The sequence below is a fragment of the Leptonychotes weddellii genome, chromosome 5 (genome assembly GCF_054177405.1).
Source record: "Leptonychotes weddellii isolate Sample4059 chromosome 5, ASM5417740v2, whole genome shotgun sequence".
NCBI classification, from domain to species: domain Eukaryota; kingdom Metazoa; phylum Chordata; class Mammalia; order Carnivora; family Phocidae; genus Leptonychotes; species Leptonychotes weddellii.
In genome coordinates, this window is record NC_138373.1 from 56,512,104 (window position 1) to 56,533,840 (window position 21,737).

Below are 21,737 nucleotides of genomic sequence, written 5' to 3' on the forward strand. Positions count from 1 at the left end.
GCATCTATCACAAATGGAAAACAACAGAACTGAAGCACATAACTAAGTCATATGGCATGTGCAGTTTTTATTTGATTCTAAAAATAATAGTTGATTATAGTATTTGTGATAATAGAAGTTCCCTAATAAGAATTAAAACCATCAATTTTAATTGAACCTCTATTCATTTTTAATTAGAACTGCTTACCATGAATAAATTAAGTCAATGAAGTAAATTTTAAATGTAGTGAAATATAAAACAAATTAAAGTTAGACCTATAATCTGCGTATCCAGGAAGGTTTTCAGATACAGAGAAGCGTATCATGAGTAACTACTCTCTGCCTGGAATTTTCCATTCCTGAAGTAAGATGGAGAACCTAGTAAGCTATGGTAGAATTCATCTAAATCTGTCTTATGGGTGTGATTTAGTGATGACACCAGTGACCATAAGAGATACTCTATTACAAGAATATGGTATTATGCATGAACTTAAACTACAAGAACAGCCTTGACAATAGGATGTATGAATAGGTCACAGCCTTTGCCTCAAGGTACTCTTGAATCAGCTACTGACTGGTGCAAATTCTTAATTGAGATGTAATCTGTATTAATTTTTAAGAATATCTGAACCTCAGATCCCTCACCTATAAAACTGAAATGATAATAAGTATCTTCTTGAACTGTTTTGAGGATTAACAATACCTTTATATATATATATTTATCTACATACATATGTATATACACACATACACATATGACAGTGAAAGGGCATCCAATAAATTTAGTTATTCCAATTGTCAGTAATGAAGTCACTTTAATACAGCATTAGAGGTGGCACATTGGAGAGAACCTGATCTGCCATGCCGCTTCTTGCCTTCATGGTACTTAGTCTACCAGAAAAGACAGATATAAATACATAATTATAAATAACTAACAATTTCAAGCATACAAAGTGCTATGGAAAATAGCTAGTATTTATAGAGAATGTACTGTGCAAAGCATTTCACATATATCATAGTATCACTCCCATCTAAAGAAATGGGAGCATAGGTTAGGAAACACAGGCAGTCTGAACCCAAGCCAGCACTTTTAACTACCATCTAACACTATCTCAAAAAAAAGGGTACTATGCAATACTGTACATACATTTTATATGATGTTATAATCATGATATCATTTTTTTAATCACACTGGCAGCAGTGCAGATGATGAAGTGGAGAGGAATAAAACTGAACACAGGAGAGTACTGGAAGCATCCAAGCAAGAAATTATTAATACTAGAACAAAGTCAGCTGTAGTAAGAATGAGAGAAGAAAACAAACTGATGAGCTAAGGGAGAATTGATAACATTTCACAAGTGACTAGACGTGAGAGTGAGGGAAAGGGAAAGCTCAACACACTGCCACCCGAGAGACCTGGCTACCGAGCACTTTTATAACTGAAGATTTAATCAACTCTGACCCAGGAGAAAAGGCACAGGATTTCATTTCCACTCCTCCCCACTCATCCCCATCCTTACCTACAACACAGGCATCACTGTTGCAGAGGTAACAAAATATCAGTGTATACCAATCAAATAGTTCACCTATTTAAAGAAAAATCGCTGAAATCTTTCACTAAAAAACAAAAAAAATGATCTGGAATCTCTACTTCAACAAAGAAATAAAATACTAAATTGACTTTTCATTTTACACATATACATGGTATTCATTTGGTCCTAAGAATATCTTGATTGAACACAAAAAAAATATGGTTACTGAATTCACAATCTGTTAATTAAAAACAAAAGTTAAGTAGCTTACCCAATGATAGAAGTAAAATTTCTGACCAATCCTCAGAAGAAAATTTTCAGGCATTAGCTGATTATGTCTTTACCTAATTAACAGCATTAGCTAGAGAGACACATTGACCTTTTATCTTTAGGGCTGCAGAATTCTACACAATTCTGCATGCTTTAGCATGTAAATGATTCAATTTACATTTAAAATTCCAATATGAGGGGCGCCTGGGTGGCTCAGTCAGTTAAGTGTCCAACTCTTGATTTCAGCACAGGTCATGATCTCAGAGTCCTGAGATCGAGCCCTGTGTCCAGCTCTGTGCTCAGCTGGGAGTCTGCTTGAGATTCTCTCTCCCCCTCTCCCTCTACCCTCCCTGCACTCATACTCACTCACTCTCAAATAAATAAATAGCTCTTTAAAAAGAATTCCAATATGAAAGTTGGAAGGGTAAAATACAATATATTCCATCCTTTGACATTTTGGTCAAATTTGTTAAAAAATTAAATCAAAATGAAAAATCTAAAAGTTTCTTTTTTTAATTCAAATTATCTAAGAAGTAAAATAATATGTGATGACTTTTACCTGGAATGCAGTCACTATAGCTAGAAATACACATGAAATTTAATATGTGGTATTTTATTTTAGACAAATTGCTATTTTAACTAATATTATTGTCCTTCTGTCATCTGCCAATTCTGAGGACACTGGGCTGAGTTCAGTGGGGTCTGAGGCTGAAAATATCAAGAGGGAAGATGGAGGGCAGAGATGGGGTATAGAAATCTGTCAGCAGAACCATCAAAGTAAGAAAGAGAAAGAAAGAGAAACCAGGAAGTAGAGTCAATGTCGGAATTATACAGTAGCTTATAAATACACTAGATCAGACCTCTCAAACTTTTTGGTCTTGGAACCTCTCTATACTCTTGAAAATTATTGAGAATCCCAAAGAACTTTTATTTATGTTGGTCATATCCATTGATATTTACCACCTTGGATATTAAACCTGAGAAATTTTGAAAATATTTAATAATTCATTTAAAAATAACAGTAAGCCCATAACATGCTAACATAAACAATGTATTTTTGAAAAATAACTATATTTTCCCAAACAAAAAAAATCATTGTTTTACATTTCTGCAAATCTCTTTGAAGTCTGGCTTATTAGAAGCCAACTAGATTCTCGTATCTCTTTCTGCATTCAATCTGTTTCTATATCATATCTTATGAAGCCTCTGTACATCATAAGAGAATGGATAGTTCAAAAGGCAAATAATGTCTTTGAATTATTATGAAAATAGTTTTAACATCACAAACTCCCTTGATAGGGTCTTGAGGATCCCAGGAGTCCTAGGACCACACTTAGAAAATGACTGCCTTAGACAAACATATTTTAATAGGTGACAAATAAAAGTGATTTGCAGACCAGCATAGAAACAAAGCCCATAAGCACAGTGGCTCATTTAACCCCTATGCCCCCTATGAATTTGGGACTTCAACAGAACTAGAATTTCAATGGAGCCATGTCTGTAGAGACCATTATCCATTATCCTATTTCCAAATGTAAATACAGAATCAACTCTATAGAATTTCCTCCAGGTAATCATGGCACTGTAAGCACCAGCAGGAAAAACTGCTTTTGCCTGCATAAAACAGAGTGTACTGACAAGCCAATAGTAATATCTACTGAAATAATTATATAATCAAGATTAGGTCATGGCTTTACTTCAATACAGTAATTATGGTAAGATAATAGAAAGCACTGCTTAGGGACAGTTCACTTTCCTGAAGAGCTATAACGTGAATATCTGCACATTTAAAAGAATACAAAGATACTACTTTCTGGAGACAGAACATGAAACTAAAGCCTCTTAAAGTCTCCCCCAGGCTTATGAATCCTTGACTATTCTTATCCCATTGAAATGGGCTCTGATACATCTGACATTTCCCCCTTTGCACACTTTTCTAATTGATGTAACAATAATTGCTGTAAATATCCATTTACAGTTTTCCTCATTTTTCCTTTTAATCCTTCTTTTTCAGTGTTTGGGTACCACTTCCAGCCCCTACTCTGATTCCTGTTTCATCAGGTTACATTCAGTGTTCCCTGCATCTCTCCATACACCTATACGTGAGTTTACACATTCTTGTGCATTATGAAGACAATAGCAACCCAAACTATGAATACGCTGAGAGGGAAAACATAATGACTTCAAAAGACAAACAATTTTGAAATAGACACTTGCACATTACTTTGAGGGCAAAAGCACTTAAGTTATTTCAATACTTTATGTTCTGCTTGTATCATCAACCACCCACTCACTCTCTCTCAGTCTATAAACCCTGGGGAGGGAAAAATAATGATAAATTGAAACTTGCCCTGGATGAATACACATAAATGACTTGGTAAAGACACCACAAAAAAAAAAATTAAGAAGGTAGTAAATAAGTCTTTTTCGTTTAAGAGAAAAAAGATACCAAAGAATAGAGTTTAACTCTTTATAATACAGTCAGTTAAAGCTTTCTAAATCAGCCAAGGGCTGTAGCTAGGCAACATGATTCTTCACTGTGCTCAAAAAGGGGGCTGCGAAGCATCAGTAGCCTCATTTCTCACTGAAAGCTTTGACAAGTTTCCACCATATTTTATATAATTGTAGCAGAGGGAGTGCCAGATTAGATCTGATTTGCTGTCATAATGGGATTTTTTTCCCCACATAAGCTAATGATGCAAAGCTATATTTAACCCCCCAAAGTCACCCTCAAGCACTTACTGTATCTTCTGATTGCTTCTCATATCTAGAATTGGACAAGTAGCAATTTTTCTGCTACTGAATATGACAAAAGCAAAGGTTTAATAGGTAGATTTTTTCTCCTGATTGGCTCCATTATAAATTTAGCTACATATTCCAAATATGTTCACTAGCTTCTCTCACCAAATTGAGAAGATCAAGAAAGTCTGTTGCTTTGAGTTCATATGCATTGGTATATGCAAGTCAGTTCTCTTGCCCCAGCCCACTCTAGTTGGCTGAATATGCTATTCATTTCCCACCTTTAAGCTGGGCCCCACTCTAACCCTAGATCACAGAGAAGTTTGGAGCATTTAAGGTGTTTGTCTTCAGCAACAGTTTAGAGTCTAAAATGTATTTATATATGATCATAAATATAGTGGATCCCTTTGGTATCTCTGTACCCAGTGAGCTGCAATCCTCCATATTCACCTTTGTTTTATTCCTCTGTTCTCATGTGTATTCTAATTCCCTGCTGGAAGCAGGTCCCTTCCCTGAACGCCTGCCCTCTTAGCTGATGCCCAAACAGTAATGTACAGCCCTCACCAACCTCTGTCTAAGGAGGTGGATCATATCCCTTGAATCCTGTTTCAAACTGTACATTTCTGCCATCCCAAGTCATGCCATACTTTGAAAAAAGAACCACCACTGGCAAGAAACTTCTGATGCAGCCACTCACACACCTACAAGATGGAACCTTCTGTATATTGGCTCTAATCCAAATTTGTATGTGAGCTTGCCACATCTTTTGGAAATGTGTTTTGGCCACCTGAGAATTAGATCAGTTCTACATGTAAGATTCCATCATGCCTCCTAGCTCAGCTCCCATGGGTAAAACTAAAACGCTAACACTATCAGCAATTTGGCCACTGCCAGTCAGTAATTCTCTTTCCAAACAACCAATTATCACCTATACATAGTCCCTCCTTGTCCGCAGGGCATACATCCCAAGACCCCAGTGGATGCTTGAAACTGCAGACAGTACCAAGCCCTATATATACCGTGCTTTTTTTCTTACTATATCTACATATCTATGGTAAAGTTTAATTTATAAATTAGGCACAGTAAGATACAAACAATAATAATAAAACAGAACAATTATAACAATATACTGGAATGAAAGTTATGTGAACATGTCTCTCTCTCAAAATATGTTATTGTATTCCATTCCCCCTTCTTCTTATGATGATGTGAGATGATAAAATGTCTATGTGATGGGATGAAATGAGGTGAGTGACAAGCATTGGGATGTACTGTCAGGCTGCCACTCACCTTCTGACAACAAATCAGAAGGAGGACCATCTGCTTCTAGACCACAGCTGAATACAGATAACCGAAACTATGGAAAAGTGAAACCGCAGGTAAAGGGGGGGACAACTGTACTACCTTCCTATAGTTTAAATTCCTGACCTACCATTTCCTGGTTTTATGACCTTAGTCAAGTTACTTAAAGCCATTTTAAGTCTTAGTTTCCTCACCTAGAAAATAGGAACAAGCATACCTAGTTCACAGCATAATTATTAAATATGTCTTATTATTATTAAATAATTATCTTCTTATACAGAAACTGAAAAACAAACTTGTATCAACAGGTCAGTTTCTTTTTGGGGATGTCACAGCCTCTTCAGGCTTAGGCTAAAGAAAACCTAGTTACTACCAAATATTATCAAAAGTGACTGTATCTATAGCACTCATGAATAAGATCTTATAAGAGTTTGGTTTTTTTTTAGAAAAACATTTTATGTAGTCCATAAAGTTCATAAAACAGAAACCTATAAATCAAGACTTAATGGTTTTATATCTCAGATAAATAGGTAGATAATACAGATGGACAGATAAAGATAGATCTATCTATCCAGAGAGTCTGTTCACCTTGAATAGACAGGTGGCGCTCCACTTTGTACGTTATAACTCATATACTTCAAAGGTCCCAACATTAGATCAACAGCTTCAAGGTTGGTGATACAATTCAATGACATGGCATGTATACAAAAGAGTGTTATTCAGGAGCAGATACCAAATATCATGACCTTGTCATAGCTGAAAAAAATGGGTTTATCTCCTACTCTAAGGTATGTGATTACTTCATAAGCAAAGGAAGGAAATTAGCTTAAAGAAAAATTAATGACACCCCCTTCCTTTCTGACTCAGATTGTCCTGGATCAACAATCTAATGTTAACTAAACATCTTTTGGCTTTTCTTTCTCACTTCCATCAAACTTACAAGTCCTGCATCATCATGCCCAACGTGCTTAATGAATAATTAGAAATCTAATCCTATAAGCTAGCTCAAGTAAAGGGGCAATGATGAATAATAGTTTGCTTTACTGTTACCACAGAGAAAAATCAGAAAATCTCAGGTTTGAGAAATCTCAGGTACAACCACAGGCAGTGTGAGCATTCAAGGTATTATCAGTGCAAGGAAAATCAAAGTGTTGTTTTTGGATGGAAGCACATTTTCATGTTTTCCGTTACAATATGCTAGGAGTATAAAAACTTAGGGTTGTAGAGACGCTAAAGAGGCATCAAGTCCAACTACACAGTCATGCTGCATCAAGTTTTTATGAGCCCTGCAAAAGTTTGTCAAGTGGTACCTTTCACTGTTGAAAATACTAAAGCCTATAGCATCCTCAAGAAGTGGTCATCCTGGCACTGTGTGATTAAACTCCAACATCCACATTTACAATTTCATGTTTAAAAATATGTATGTATTCTCAATTTTTGAACAATTCTGTTGTTAAAACATTCCACTTACACTGAGCTAAACAGAGCCTTCTGTTGTTACTACTGGCTTACTGATAAGTCACAGTCTAGCCCCTGGGTCCTTTGAGAAAAAAAACATAAACAGTCACATAATAGCTACTTTCATGTTTGAAAATAGCTGTCAGATCATCCCTGGGTCTTCTAACTAGAAAAAAAATCTTTAATTTGAGTCTTCAGAAAACAATGTTTCAAAGCCCTTGCTAATATACTATAGATTCAACTTCTATATTCCCTGTCACACTATTTGAGGTATTTTCTGTTAAGTTTGGAATACAGTGAGATGTGAACCTCTCAACATCTCAAGAACAACCTGTGACTAAGACTGGCCTTTGCTATTGCTGTTTTGCAGCCACACCATACTACTGACTCACACTGAACTTTCAACTGTTCTCCCAAATATTATGGTTTACATGTGCGACAACTAAACCATTTTATTCTTCCTATGTTTGAAAAGATAGATTTTTGTACTCCTATTCAGGATCTTACCTTTGTTCCTATTAACTTTCATTGATAGAGATGTCCATTTCTCCAACTCAGCAAAATCTTTTTAGTCTCTGATTTTTAACTTCTGATGTATTTGTTATTCTTAATTATTTGTCTCCTACATCATTTTTCAAAGAATTGATGAACTTTCTGACCAGTGCAAGGCCCCAAATAAAACTCTACACAAACTGCTACAACCTTCACTGCAAGTTAACATCAGTCCATTCAATCACTTTCTATGTACAGCTTTAGACTTAAACACAAATCCAAAGCCTAAGCTTAATTCCTCTCTTCAGTGAGAGAGACACTGGATTTTCACAGCTGTTAATGCAATGCCTATGTACCGTGTCTAAAGTGACACTGACGTAGGACAATATCCCATAATCTTAGCTACCCAATTCCCAAAGTTAAATGTACTTTGTAATCTAAAACTCCCCATACATGCTCACTCCTAATCCAAAGTAGATTTATCCCATTATATGTTTCCTAGAAAATAACAAGAAGTATAAGATAGTTGTATTAGAAAAAAATATGCTCTGGGGCACCTGGGTGGCTGTTGATTAGGCATCCAATTCTTGATTTTGGCTTAGGTCATGATCTCAGGGTTGTGGCACTGAGCCCACTTTGGCCTCCGTGCTCAGCAAAGAGTCTGCTTGAGATTCTCTCTCTCCCTCTCCCTTTGCCCCTCCCCCTGCTAACTCACACGTGTGCTCTCTCTAAAATAAATAAATTTCAAAAAAATGTGTTCTGGAATCAAACAAATCTGACCTCTAATTCCAATTCTGCCAATTACTAACTGTGTGATTATAGGCAAGTTATTTAACCTCTCTAGACCTACCTATCTCATCGGTAAAATGGGGACTATAAAGATAAAATTAATGCATGTAAAACATGTGGAACAAAGCATATAGAACAATTCTTGACCCAAAGCAAGTGCTACTAACTAGTTGCATACATTATTGATATTAATATTAAAAAGAAGCTTTATTTTTAAGATTTTGATAAAATCTCTTGAATTGAAACAACAGAAAAGTGAAACCCATCCACAGTCTTTACTGTGGATTCATCCACTTCCAACTGTAACCTTTGATTCGGGGGGTTTGTTTGTTTGCATTGACAATCCTCACTGTGAGCCAAAAAGGAAAAAGGAGTCTCTGAATATAACAATCAATCTGCCACCTTCTAATAGATACTCTCGGGATTCTTCAAATTGACTCTCTCCATCCTCTTCTTCCCAGCTCCACAAAGTTCTAGACAGAGGTACCACGAACAATGAAAATATAGATTTTTTTCCTTTGAGACTGCATGTGCCCTCTCCCTTTCAGTCTACTCATCTTCTACAAATAATGAGCTACCTTATACAAATCACTCTGCACGTAATTCCCACAGTTACAAATTTCACTTCTTAAAATTAAAAGGGCTCGTTTTCAGGGGGGGAAAAGGTTGCCTACTTCTTACCAGTTTTCTACTCATCTACTAATACATTCCAAAAAGACTTTCTTACATAATGTCACTTCTCTCTATCCCGAAATTCTTATTAATCCTTAATCCATGCCGGAGGACTTCATTCTTTTCCTTATTATATATCATGGATATCATTCCATGTCAACAAATGAAGAATGATATAATTTTAAATAGCAATATAGTATTATGGTTTTTGCCTGCATCATAACTTATTTAACCAATTCTTTATTGTTATACACTTAAGGTGTTTCAAAATTTTTATTACAATAAATAATATTGTAATAAGTAGTCCAGTATATATATACTTATGCCAGTTTTTTAATATTTCCTTATAAAGCTTATTCAAGGTAGAAATGAAAGAAAAAGAACAAATGGGACAAAGAAGAATGCAATTCTTAATGGTGAGGTATTTTTATCATATTTCTAGAGAGTTTGAGAAAAATTTGAATCCCTATCAATAATGCATGAGAATGTCCATTTTGCAAAAAACCTCACCAACACTGAGCATAATTTTTTTTTACTGTTTGCCAGTTCAATAGGTAAATTCTTGCACTTCTGGAAGATGTGCAAAGACTTGTCTTTTATGATAGGGATTATTCATTCCTGTGTCTCAAAAATTAATGTATGGTATTTTAGTCCCTTAGCAAAGTTAGTATTTTAAAAAGTTAAAGTCAATTGATATATTTTTAAGCTCTCTGGTTCCCTCTAGAATGAAATGATTTCTTTTAAATTATGGATTTCCTCTGTTGTGTTCACCACTGTATATCTCAAGGCACTAAAACAGTGCCTGGCATACAGCGGGTACTAATAAATATACACTGAATGAATGAAAAAAATGAATTTGAATTAATCTATTAGAAAATGTGTCCCATGTAAAAGAAAATATCTGTCTTGTTAATTATAATAATAAGTATCAATAAGAATAATTGTTCAGCAAACTTTTAAAGTGGGCCTCAAACAGAAGCCTAGGATACCTATTTAGAGGTGAACAGGCTAAAGTCAGAACTGGGTAGCATGAGGCAATGTTCAAAAGAGCAGCCCAAGATTTGACCAGAACCTAACATACAAACCAGCTTTCAACTAAGCATACGGAAAAACATAACAGTATTCCAATAGTGATTTTGGATCTTCCTATCAGTGATTCCCTTCCTCCCCTTCTCCCTCTTCATCTCTGTCCCTGGCTCCCTCTTTCCCCCAACCACAAGATGGCAATAGCCACTGCTGAACTCTTGGCTCAGTTGCTGGAAACACCTTTCTGTAACTGAGAAAGCCAGCTTTCCCTTAACAGACTTTCTAGGTACCCTGGTGCTGTTATTTGGGGATAGTAACCCTACTTTGGGAACAATTCCAGAATATCTAGTCCAAATAACTCTTAGGAGCATACTGAAAAACTCTGGAAAATATAATCAGTTTCTAATAATTTAAGAAAGAAGGACTATGTAACAAAATCACACAAGTTAGGGCTTTACGAACTTCAGAAACAAATGGGGATCCATATAGTAGTGGTATGGCTTTTTTTTGTTAAGCCTAGTAAAGCAAGGATAATTGACTAAACCAGGGACTATTTAGCCTAGAAGAAAGAAGACTTAGAAGCAGACTGACAGCAATCTTCAAATATCTGAATGAATGACTACTAGGAAGAAAAAAATTTTAACTCTATTTTTGGGCAATTCCAGTGGGAGAAATCAAAAGCGGCGGCTGTATGTTATAGGGAGGCCATCTAGCAACAGAGTGGGCTGCCTCCATTAATTCAACAAATGTGTCAGGTACTGCTAAGCACAAGTGAACACCTGATCATTGCCCTATATTCTAGTAGGAGGGTATGACTTCACATTAATCATATTTTGTATTAGTAATGAAGGGAAAAAAAGTTTTACTACAAATACAGAAGAAATTTAAATATCTAAAAGATTGCCAGTATTTACTTTTTCCATTTACTGAAAAATTTTTACAGTTTTCAGTGTAAAATATTTCAGTGTAAAATAATTAAAAAAACAGTTTGCTAGTTTCTCAAGATTTATTTTCAACTGAGATAAGAAAGTAGATCATAAGAATGCCTGCATAAGCCAAAATTCAAGTTTGTCCTTAAACGTCCCTTAGTGGATTTGAAGGCAGTGTTACTATAAGAGGAAATTCAAAGATTTGAAAGGTTTCAATAATCTATGTCTTTCGACTACACTATAAGCTAGACCATATTCTAAAACACAGCTGTCCACTACACTATTCAATATGGTAGCCTAAGTTACATGTGGCTACTATACATTTGAAATCAGCCTAGGAAGGACCTGAATTCTTCATTTTGTTTAATTTTAACTGCTTTACATTTCAATAGCCATCATGTGGCTAGTGACCATCATAGAAAACAGCAGAATTCTAGAGATAGGTTAACAATAATATTTGTAAAGCAGAACCTTTCTAGAGAAAAGAAGAGATTAAAGAGAAAAGAAAAGTTTGGTGAGATTGCAGCCACAAGATGAGAACTAACATACAGCTGTTTCTATGCAATTTCACTCAGTCAAATTGAATTCAGTAAGCGATCTCTGGAAAAGTACTCTAAATCCTATTGCAGCCAAATGAGTAAGCTATATTCTGTATATAAGATGGCTTCCAAAAGAGAATGATTAACTCCTTCTGCTTTCCTTAGATTTTTGCATTAAATTTTTTCTTGCACATTAAATGACATCTTTTCTTACATTTTTAACTTTCTAAAAATATATCTTTAGAGATTAATTAACTTAGACTTAATGGAGTAGTAAAGAGTTACAAGTGGATTCCCATCTAACAGTAGAAAAAAGAGATATCAGAAAATTATCTTAGAACTATATAAAACTACTGGCTCAGCTGACAACACAACCATTCAGGTGATTCTAAATAGAACAGTAAATCTGATAACCTCAAGAAGTATCCTCCAAAGCCGAGGACACAAGAGGTTAATTGACATATGGAAAGAAAATAGAACTTCTATTTATATTTAAACTTTTTATTAAAAAAAATAGGAAATCAAGCTTTACTAATTTAAGACTTGGATAGACATTCATGCTTTTATTCAGTCCACATGTCATATGACCACAACACTGGTAAGTCACTTGAAGTATCCTGAAGGAAAGCTAGGAGTTCCCAGGTGCCATTATTAACAGTGGTTAATGGTTCCTTCCTCTACTTTCAAATTTCAATGTATTACCATTTACATTTGACCATCTAAGTGGATTTACAGAGTATATTATTTTAAATTGTAAAACATATACAGTTCTTCAAAATGAGATGGTGTGTGACCTGGAAAAACTTTTCCCACACAAAGATTTTCTGATTATCTCAAAGGGAACTACTTGTTTCTAAACTCAAAGACTAGTTATGCATTACTCTTAAAAAAAAAAAAAAAAGAAAGAAAATGCTCCAAATTTGCTGACCTGCTCTATAATGACAAGTGGTCGTCAGTAGTGTCTATGCAGCAGGTAGTTCCAAAAATACATATAAGCTGTTCCTTCAAAGTAAAAGCGACAGTTTAATAATCCATGAGAAAGCCTTCTAAAGTGAGCGTTTTGAAAATGCGCATTTGGAAATGTTTTCAGTGTTATGTGGTTTTCATTGCCAAAAACTATAAATACTCATTAACCATATAGTTTAAAGTTGGAAATAAAATTTCCTAATCTGTTTGAAAATATTCCTCACAAAAATGTGAATGGGACTTTTTAACCTATTCCCTTAAAATATTAAAATTCCCAGCTTTTCAAATAGTTTGTAAGGACCAACTGACATCAGGTTAGATGAAAGACTGCCAACTGAATTTTGAAAACCTGTGCAAAACTGGTACATGGAACTGAAAAATGAGCACTGTTATTTCGCAAACACAATCAACAAATTATTTCTTCAATTTGGAAAGACATATCCTCGTGAGGCATATTTTCAACCACGACAGACATTAAAACAAAGTACAAAAATAAACTGAACTTAGAGACCTCTGAATCATTGCATTACTAAGTATTAAACAAAGATTTCAAAAAATGATGAGGCATAATTGTGAATCAGTTAATTTACTGTTCTCATTAAAGATATAATATTTATAATATATAATCTACATTAAAATATTATTTTAGGGACGCCTGGGTGGCTCAATCGTTAAGCGTCTGCCTTCAGCGCAGGTCATGGTCCCAGGGTCCTGGGATCGAACCCCACATCGGGCTCGCTGCTTAGCAGGAAGCCTGCTTCTCCCTCTCCCACTCCCCCTGCTTGTGTTCCCTCTCTCACTGTGTCTCTCTCTGTCAAATAAATAAATAAATCTTTAAAAATATATATTATTTTATCTTTATCTCAACCTAAGTTTTCTAATTTATAATATATAGAATATGTAAATATAAAAAAACTCATACTTTCTAGATTAAAAATACACATATAATATGGGTGGACACTTAGATCATTCTTACTAATAGAATACAATCAAAAGTTTCAAGGCCACTGTCCTACTTTAAATAGTGATTTTAAAAAATTCTTATAATGGAAACAAAGCAAAAGAAAACCTTTAAAACCAAAATGAGTATCAATTTATTTTAATGTTTTTAATAAACTATTCTGTAAGAGAGGATTTTGTGTACTCAGCGCAAACAATGACATGAAAATAGGCCAGGAATTATTTAAATGAATACTGACAACATGATCAAGTCCCTGTTGCAACGATCTGGATCACTTACAAAAACAGCCAGAATAATCCTGCAATCCAGTTCAGGATGTCGGTTCAGATCCTGTTTTACTATGCCCTTTAAAAAATACTTAGTGGCCTCCTAGCTCCTGTAAAGACCCAAACTCATTGAGAAATTATTTTCCTCACAAACCATTCCATGCCTTTCTAAAATGCTCCTGAGGCTTTTGTCATTGGTCACATGCCACTTAACTGTTTCCAACATCAGACTCACTGTTCTGGTTTAAGATACCCTAAAGGCTAAAAATTCAACACACCAGAAACATTTTAAAAGTGAAAAGTATGCCTCAATATAACTAAAATGTGTGACCTCCAGCAGTATTTATAAAAGAAGAATGTTAAACATTGGCAAGATAAAACCCACAATAAACATGGTTAAGTGTCTCTGTTTCTAATGATATGGATATTCATAAAGATAGGCCCCTACACCCTACAAATATCATGTTAACTACTTCCCAAAATAAGCCAGTTTACACAGGGATCCTTGGGGTCCATAACAGAAAATATGTGAACAAAGGAGAGCCAGTGCAGATGAAAAATATCCCGAACAAGTGATTTTTCTTTGTTTCCCCAAGCAATACAAAGGTCAAGAGAAGCCAGTTCTTCATCTCCAACTCACATCAGTACAGGGAAGGACTGAAAGACCACTGCCAGTCCCTAGACTGAAGATGAAGTATGGAATTGTTGCAGATGCCTAGCGTGACCAGCACCAACTACAGGACCTTAGAGAAGCCCAACAAAACAGTGTGAAGAGCTCCAAAGGCAGCCCTAGTCAGAATACCCACCAAGGGCCTCCAGGGCCCAACCCAGAACACCAACGTCTCCCACTCCCAATTCTAGCACATTGGAAGGGAAGGGGGTGAAGAGAGCCAGAGTCTAATCAAAATATGCATTTTGTACATTCACTGTTTATTGATGTTATTATTGATCATTGAGCCTCTTTTAACAATATTTTCAAATGAGATTTATTGAACTGTCAGTAGTCTTGTAGGATATGTTTTCCCAGTTTTTCCTAAAGGAATCTAATAAGTATAATGCTCAGATATACAATGCAAAATGTTACATATTTCAATGTAATGCTTTTTAACCAGAACAGAGGATAGTATTTTATCTTGAAATAACTAAGTCTATTTGAAAGTTTTAAAAAGACACAACACCCAGAAAATTAATAATCCTGGTACAATGAAAATAAATTAATCTTCCAGAAGGAGAAATTCTTGCAATATAACCATCTAGTCAAATAGATATGCTATAAGGAAAAAAAAAAAAAAAACCCACACCAAGATCATTACTGAAACAAGGCTATACAGAAATGAGCACATACAGATCAATATCCACACTACAACACCCATGCAGAAAAAGATTCCACCCTGGCTAAAAGACAAACCTAAATGGTTATATGCTATTGGCATAGAGATAATAATCAAGCTAAAGATGTTCGCTAGATCAGTGATTGAAATTCGTATCTTTAGAAATGCCAGAATCATCCAAAGGGAAGTGGAAACTCAGAAAAGTTCAAAATCAAAAGAACAAAGAGTGAAAGGAAGCAAAAAGAGGACCTTAACTTCTATGTATTGACAAGACCAAAACATTTCACTTACATAATTTGAGTCCCCACTTGGGGGTGGGGGGAGTGAAGGAAGTGAGGGCTGTGTGGAGGGCTGGCTATGTGGAGCTGTACAGAAATGTGGGAGGTGGTATGGGGATATGTGGGAATGTATAGGGGGTATTAAGGAAGTAGGAGTCACGGAGATATAGTAGGGATGTATGATGGATTTAGAGGGATGTGAGGAATTATGAGGGTTTCTAAGGGTTTTAGGGGGTAGGAAGGTTGAAGGATATTGTGGTGGAGCACTATGTACTGAATCATTATGTTGTACACCTGAAATTAATATAACACTGTATATTAACTCTACTGAAATTAAATTAAATAAAAATAAATAAAAAATAAAGAGCATTGTATCAGATAGAAAAAAATGCACTGTATAAAACCATCTTTTGCAAGAACAAAAATTAAAATTGAAGATTTAAATTACTACATTTATGGCAATCTCCCTGTATTTTAAATAAATTAAGCTGACTTTCCTCACAAAGTCATGAACTCAAAGTTGGGATAGCCCAAATTTTTAATTAAGATCAGGAGTTTTATAGTACAGTTGTTTCACAGCATTTTGGGACCTGAGAGAGAGATTACTGAAAATGAAATCAGGATGTCATCGCATTTCCTCTTTGAAACTACAAAAGACAAGTAACAGTCTTATTTCCAGAAGTATGATCTCTATGCCTGTTTTTTACCAACAAGAGTCCCATGAAATAGAGCACAGATAGGAACTGAAAACTGAAAAACATACACAAATATACATATTTCTTATCCAGGTCCCTGAATAGTTTTCTATTTGTTTTCAAAATTTCCCTGCCATACTTTATCGCTTTTCTAGCAGATGGCAATGTGTCTGAATGTACAGCATCGGTGTTTCCACAAGCATCATACTGCATAAAAATGTGCATAATCTGGTTGACCCTTCCTGGGTTTCTCACGTCATGGCTATTTTAATTTCTAGCCCATTTTGAAGAATGGGTCAGCCTTTGACTAACACCAAACCTCAGACATATTTTTAGTTTCAGCTTTCTCTTAGTACCCAAATGAACAGTTATTGTGCACAAAATTTTCTACCCCTCTTTCAGTTCATTTGGCAACATTCAGAACTGCATATGAGACTTTTCTTTCCCAGTAAGATGTGTGTTGTTCACTTACCCACATAAATATAATAGAATTCTAAAGTTATACATTTCTGAGTTTCTGACTTCAGAGGATTTTATCTTCACGTTCTTACCTCTGAATTGTTAAGGTGACATCTGTGAGTTCCTGAAAACCAGCCATCACTTGAACATTGGTCAATGTCCACTTTCTGAAGATTTATGTCAACTTTCATAACACCCCTTAAAAACAGAGAAAGATAAGAACAAATTAATCTGAGGCTTTACAATTTCTAATTCTGTATTCCATCCCAGAAATCAGATAAATCATCATAAAGAGTGCATTAAAAATGTTCACATTGCCCACTCATATTCAACTAAAGTGTACCAAGTGAAGATAGGGACACGATACAACAGAATCAACAAGTATTAGTTTTACCTAAGTCCCAAAAGGCATGGGCCCTATATTGTTCACTGTCTTCAGCTCCCGACATAATGCCTGGCACATAGAGGTGCTCAATAAATATTTGTGGATTGCCTGAACTCCAGATAGTATTGCTCTGGACATGGTAGCAAAGTCAACTCTAAAATAACACCTGCTCCCAGTACCCCTTCTATTAAAGTAAACCAAAGCAAAGCCCTCATCTCCTTTCTTTCTCTTCCAATATACCTATGTGGGACCAGGGATGGGGTTGGGGGGAGGGGAACAGCATCTCTTTCCTCTGATCTTCTATCACAATGACTGTAAACAGTGCTTTAGGTCTCCCAGTGTTCCACACCAGAGATTTGCACCATCCACAGAAGTGCTGATTAGCATTTTTCTTCTCTTAAGTCTAAAAACAAAAACACTGCATTTCGCTTAGCCATTTGAGAAAAATCACTAAGAAAGAGAACTCACAAATTCAGAGCCAAAAGCAAAACTGCAAAGAAAGCTCTGATTTTATCTCAAATTTCTCCATTTTCTCCAACTAATCTTCCTACATTTTCCTAAGATCCCTCTCTTCTATTTTTCAGCACCATGAGCACTACTAGCAGCAGAAACATTTTTCCTACAGTGAATTGTCACACCTGTACTTCATTAAAGTAAATATTCTGTGTCCTGGGCCCTAAAGCTCAAAGCTTTGTAATGTCATTTTTCACAAACTTAAGTATAAACACCTCATTAAAATCCACTAAAAGTAAAAACACATTTTTAAGGTCTCCTGTTCCTAATTTAAACTATTTTCATTATGTTTTATTAAATCTGTACAAATATAAAGTTAGGTTCAAATTCTTCATATTATAGTTCTTGTAGCTACAAAAAACACCCACAAAATTATAAAGTAAGTGCAAACAAAACTATAAAGTCAACAAAATTTAAATTTAAAATATTAATTTAAAAACACCAATGATTATGCTTTGCCAAACTAAATCACCTCGCACAACAGGAATATGGTGCAGACTTTAGCAAGCCTATTTTACTACATGCTATGACTCATTTCTCTCTCTTCTCCTTTTAAACTATTGTGAAATCTTCTGACAGAGTAGCTTACTGTCATTTCGGCTTCAGTTAAGGTGAGTAAGTCTTTTACATTTTTAAAGGATGCCTCTGATTTTTTCTTATTAATCTGCCACAAAATGCTACACTAAGTAGTGCTAATATGCTCAAAAGAGATACAAAACAGAGACACCAAAACCTCCTGTTAGTATTTGGTTATCCAGATAGCCCAGAACATGTGTAAGTTAAATTTTCAGAGGACCACTGAAATGAAAACCTAAAAATTAACATAGAAAACTTACAAATCCTTCAGAGAAATAGACCTCAATTTGCAAACTACTACTATTGTGGGCCATAATTCTATAAAATATCTGTTCATGTGATAAATAAATGAATTCCATGTACCTAATGCCTTAATCCAGTTCACTCCCTTGCTCTTTCAACAAATATTTATTATCTAGTATGAGCATACCACTATAAGAGATGTAATGGAGGTGAACCGCATAGGCCAAATATAAAAATGTCAGAATGTTTAATGGAGAAAAGATGGTAAATTCTGGGAAATTTGGAAAGTTATCATTTGGGGAATATCAGATATTCCATAAGCATTTGTTCATTTTTTGACTGCCTTTACTAGCTCCACATAGGTCATGCCAATCATGCAAACCCACTCTAAGCTCTACTTCATGCTCTATGAAAAATAACATACTCATTTTTTTCATTCATTCAATAAGTGTATGTTGAGTGCTTAGTTTGGGCCAAATCTGTTCTTGGCCTTTGAAACACAACAGTAAGCAGAAAAAAAAGTTCCTACCTTCATGGAGCTTAACTCTGGTGTGGGACAAATAATAAATGATGGCTATAAAGTAAGTAAATTCTGCTATATATTACGAAGTAAAAAGGGCAATGGAAAAAAAACTTCAAGCAGGTGAGGGGAATGGTTAAGATTTTTCTTTTCTTTTTTTTTTTTAAGAGTGGGCGGATTTCTAACTCAACCAATGGCTCAAGGTATACAACCGGTTCATATCACACTCTAAGTTACCAGTCATCCTCAATAACACAAAATTACCCACTGGACTACTACTGTCCACTACATTTTGGTATTCTGCCGTGAATGGCTTATTTAGAATGTATTTGTAAGTAATAAACTAATAAAACTACACATTTTTATTTGTTCCACATCTGTTAGTAATAATGAAGTCAAGTTTCCCTCAACTATCCTGCTACACTGAAAGAGTTTAGTCACAAGACAGTGTAAATCTTCAGGCTTGCTCAGGTACATGAGCCACTCTGGGATTCCAGGAGGCTGCAATTACTCTGGTCCCTTTCCTGGGGAACCTAGCTTAAGAAAAAGGTATCTTAATCACTGAGACTTTTCCCTCTTAATTCTAAGTTCATATATAAAACCCAAAGTCACTGCAGACCTTAAACTCAGCTCCCGAAGCTTTTCCGGGCTTTGGGCAAAACCACCAAAGGTAATGAGTCGTGAGTTTACCAGCTGGGAAATCAGCGGTGACTCATCTTCATTAGTGTCGCTGCCTCGGTGCCTGGAGACCTACAAAGCCCTCGGGGAGGTGCCGCTGACTTCCGGAGGAGTAAGTGGAGGTTTGGGGGATGAAGTAGGAAGAGAACGCTCTCTCTGTGGAGAAAGGTATCCTGCTGAAAACCACACAGAAGCGACACCACTCACGAGGTACCCCGAGCCCACAGAGCTTGGGCCGGGCTATGAGCCTCGCGGCGCCTGCGCACAAGATCCCCTGAGCGCGTGCCTCCGGGGGCGGAAGTGCTGCTCACACATCCGTACATCCGGTGAGCGGGCGCCACTGGGAAGCCCTGGGGGTGTGTAAGTGCCTGCGGTTTCCTGGGCTGAGGACTGGAAAGCGAGGGCCCTGGCCTCCAGAGAAGAAAATAATAGCAAGTTATATCCCCCAACATCTGGGTGCTTAGCTGAGTTGTAGACGTGCATTTTTGTCTACAGTCTGACACCTGAAATGCAAGAAGCCCAAAACGATTCATCCTCCACCCAAACTTGTAGTTCCCCTAATGTTTTTTGTCCACGACTGGGCCTCCATCCTTCCGGTTATCCAAGTCCATAATCTGTTGTGAAACCAACCTCCCAATCAAAACAATTGCCAAGTTCCCTAGATTGTACTCCTTGGATGCTTCTGGCATCTTAACCTTTGCCCTCTAATTCTACTATCACTGCCTTGGTTCAGGTCTTCATCTCTCACAAGACTAAAAGAATTTTACAGTAATTTACTGATTTAGTCTTATTTCGTATTGCTCTAGGTAAAGATCCTGGTCCTGAAGTTTATATGGTTTAGTGTCCTTCTTTAAGAAACAGACATGAAATCATGAATATACATATCACAATATGACCTTTGGCCCTATATCTTTGCCTTTTAACTGAAGTGTGGGTAGTAAAATCATTACCAGAAGCTATTTCTATACCAGGATGAGTAGCAATAACTTAGCTATACATAGATGTGACTACAAACTACTTTAATATATATTACTAGGGGTGCCTGGGTGGTGCAGTATGTTAAGCATTCCACTCTTGGTTTCCATGCAGGTCATGATCTCAGGATCCTGGGATCCAGCCCTGCCTCAGTCTCCGGGCTCAGCAGGGAGTCTGCTTGAGATTCTCTCTCCCTCTCCCTTTGCCCCTCCCACTCCTGCTGTCAGTCTCCCTCTCTCTCTCTCAAATAAATAAATCTTAAATATATATATATATATATATATACACACACACACACATACATACACACACATATTACTAAATAATCCTGAACTTCCCCATTAGCTGGTTTCCAAAATGCCCACAGCCTAGGGAAAATGCATTAGAAGCAAGTTAAAGTAGAAAGAGACCATTGCAGTTAAAATATCCTCCTTTTTCAAATTTTACAGAAAACATTTGACCACAAAACTCATTGCTAGTGTTCATTCCAGGACTTTAGAAGGTTTCCACAAAACCAAAGGGCGCTGGAGCTTAAGCATCACACTCTGTTCTCTATGTAATCTTTGAAATATGTCTATCTGATCCTAATGATTCCCTGCTTAAAGTCAGTATTTCCCACAGTCCTAAAAAATAATATCCAAGCTCTTTGGTATAATGTTATATTCAGGCCCTTCCTACTACTAACATCTCCACACTCTTCTGCATACATTCTTTGTTCCAAACAATTCACAATTGCATGTGGTGTCTTAAAAACTTATGCTATCTCAGAAAACCATTTTTTTATACATGCCTTTATACCTGAAGTCCCTTTGCCTAAACTGTGCTTTAACAATCATAGCTCCTACCTTTTTTTTTTTATTCTTATGTTAATCCCCATACATTACATCATTAGTTTTAGATGAAGTGTTCCATGATTCATTGTTTGTGCATAACACCCAGTGCTCCATGCAGAACGTGCCCTCCTCAATACCCACCACCAGGCTAACCCATTCCCCACCCCCTCCCCTCTAGAACCCTGTTTGTTTTTCAGAGTCCATCATCTCTCATGGTTCGTCTACCCCTCCGATTTCCCCCGCTTCATTCTTCCCCTCCCGCTACCTTCTTCTTTTTCTTTTTTTTTTCTTAACATATATTGCATTATTTGTTTCAGAGGTACAGATCTGA

The 21,737-nt window shown here is 36.1% G+C and overlaps 1 protein-coding gene across 1 annotated transcript in view; it reads right to left on the minus strand.

Annotated features, from left to right (window-relative positions):
- GPR158 (G protein-coupled receptor 158) overlaps window positions 1–21,737 on the minus strand; it is a 400,766-nt gene that overhangs the window by 345,703 nt on the left and 33,326 nt on the right. Inside the window, exon 2 of the mRNA XM_081820774.1 lies at window positions 16,776–16,881. Coding sequence (XP_081676900.1) covers window positions 16,776–16,881 — 106 coding nt within the window. The remainder of the gene's footprint in view (window positions 1–16,775; window positions 16,882–21,737) is intronic.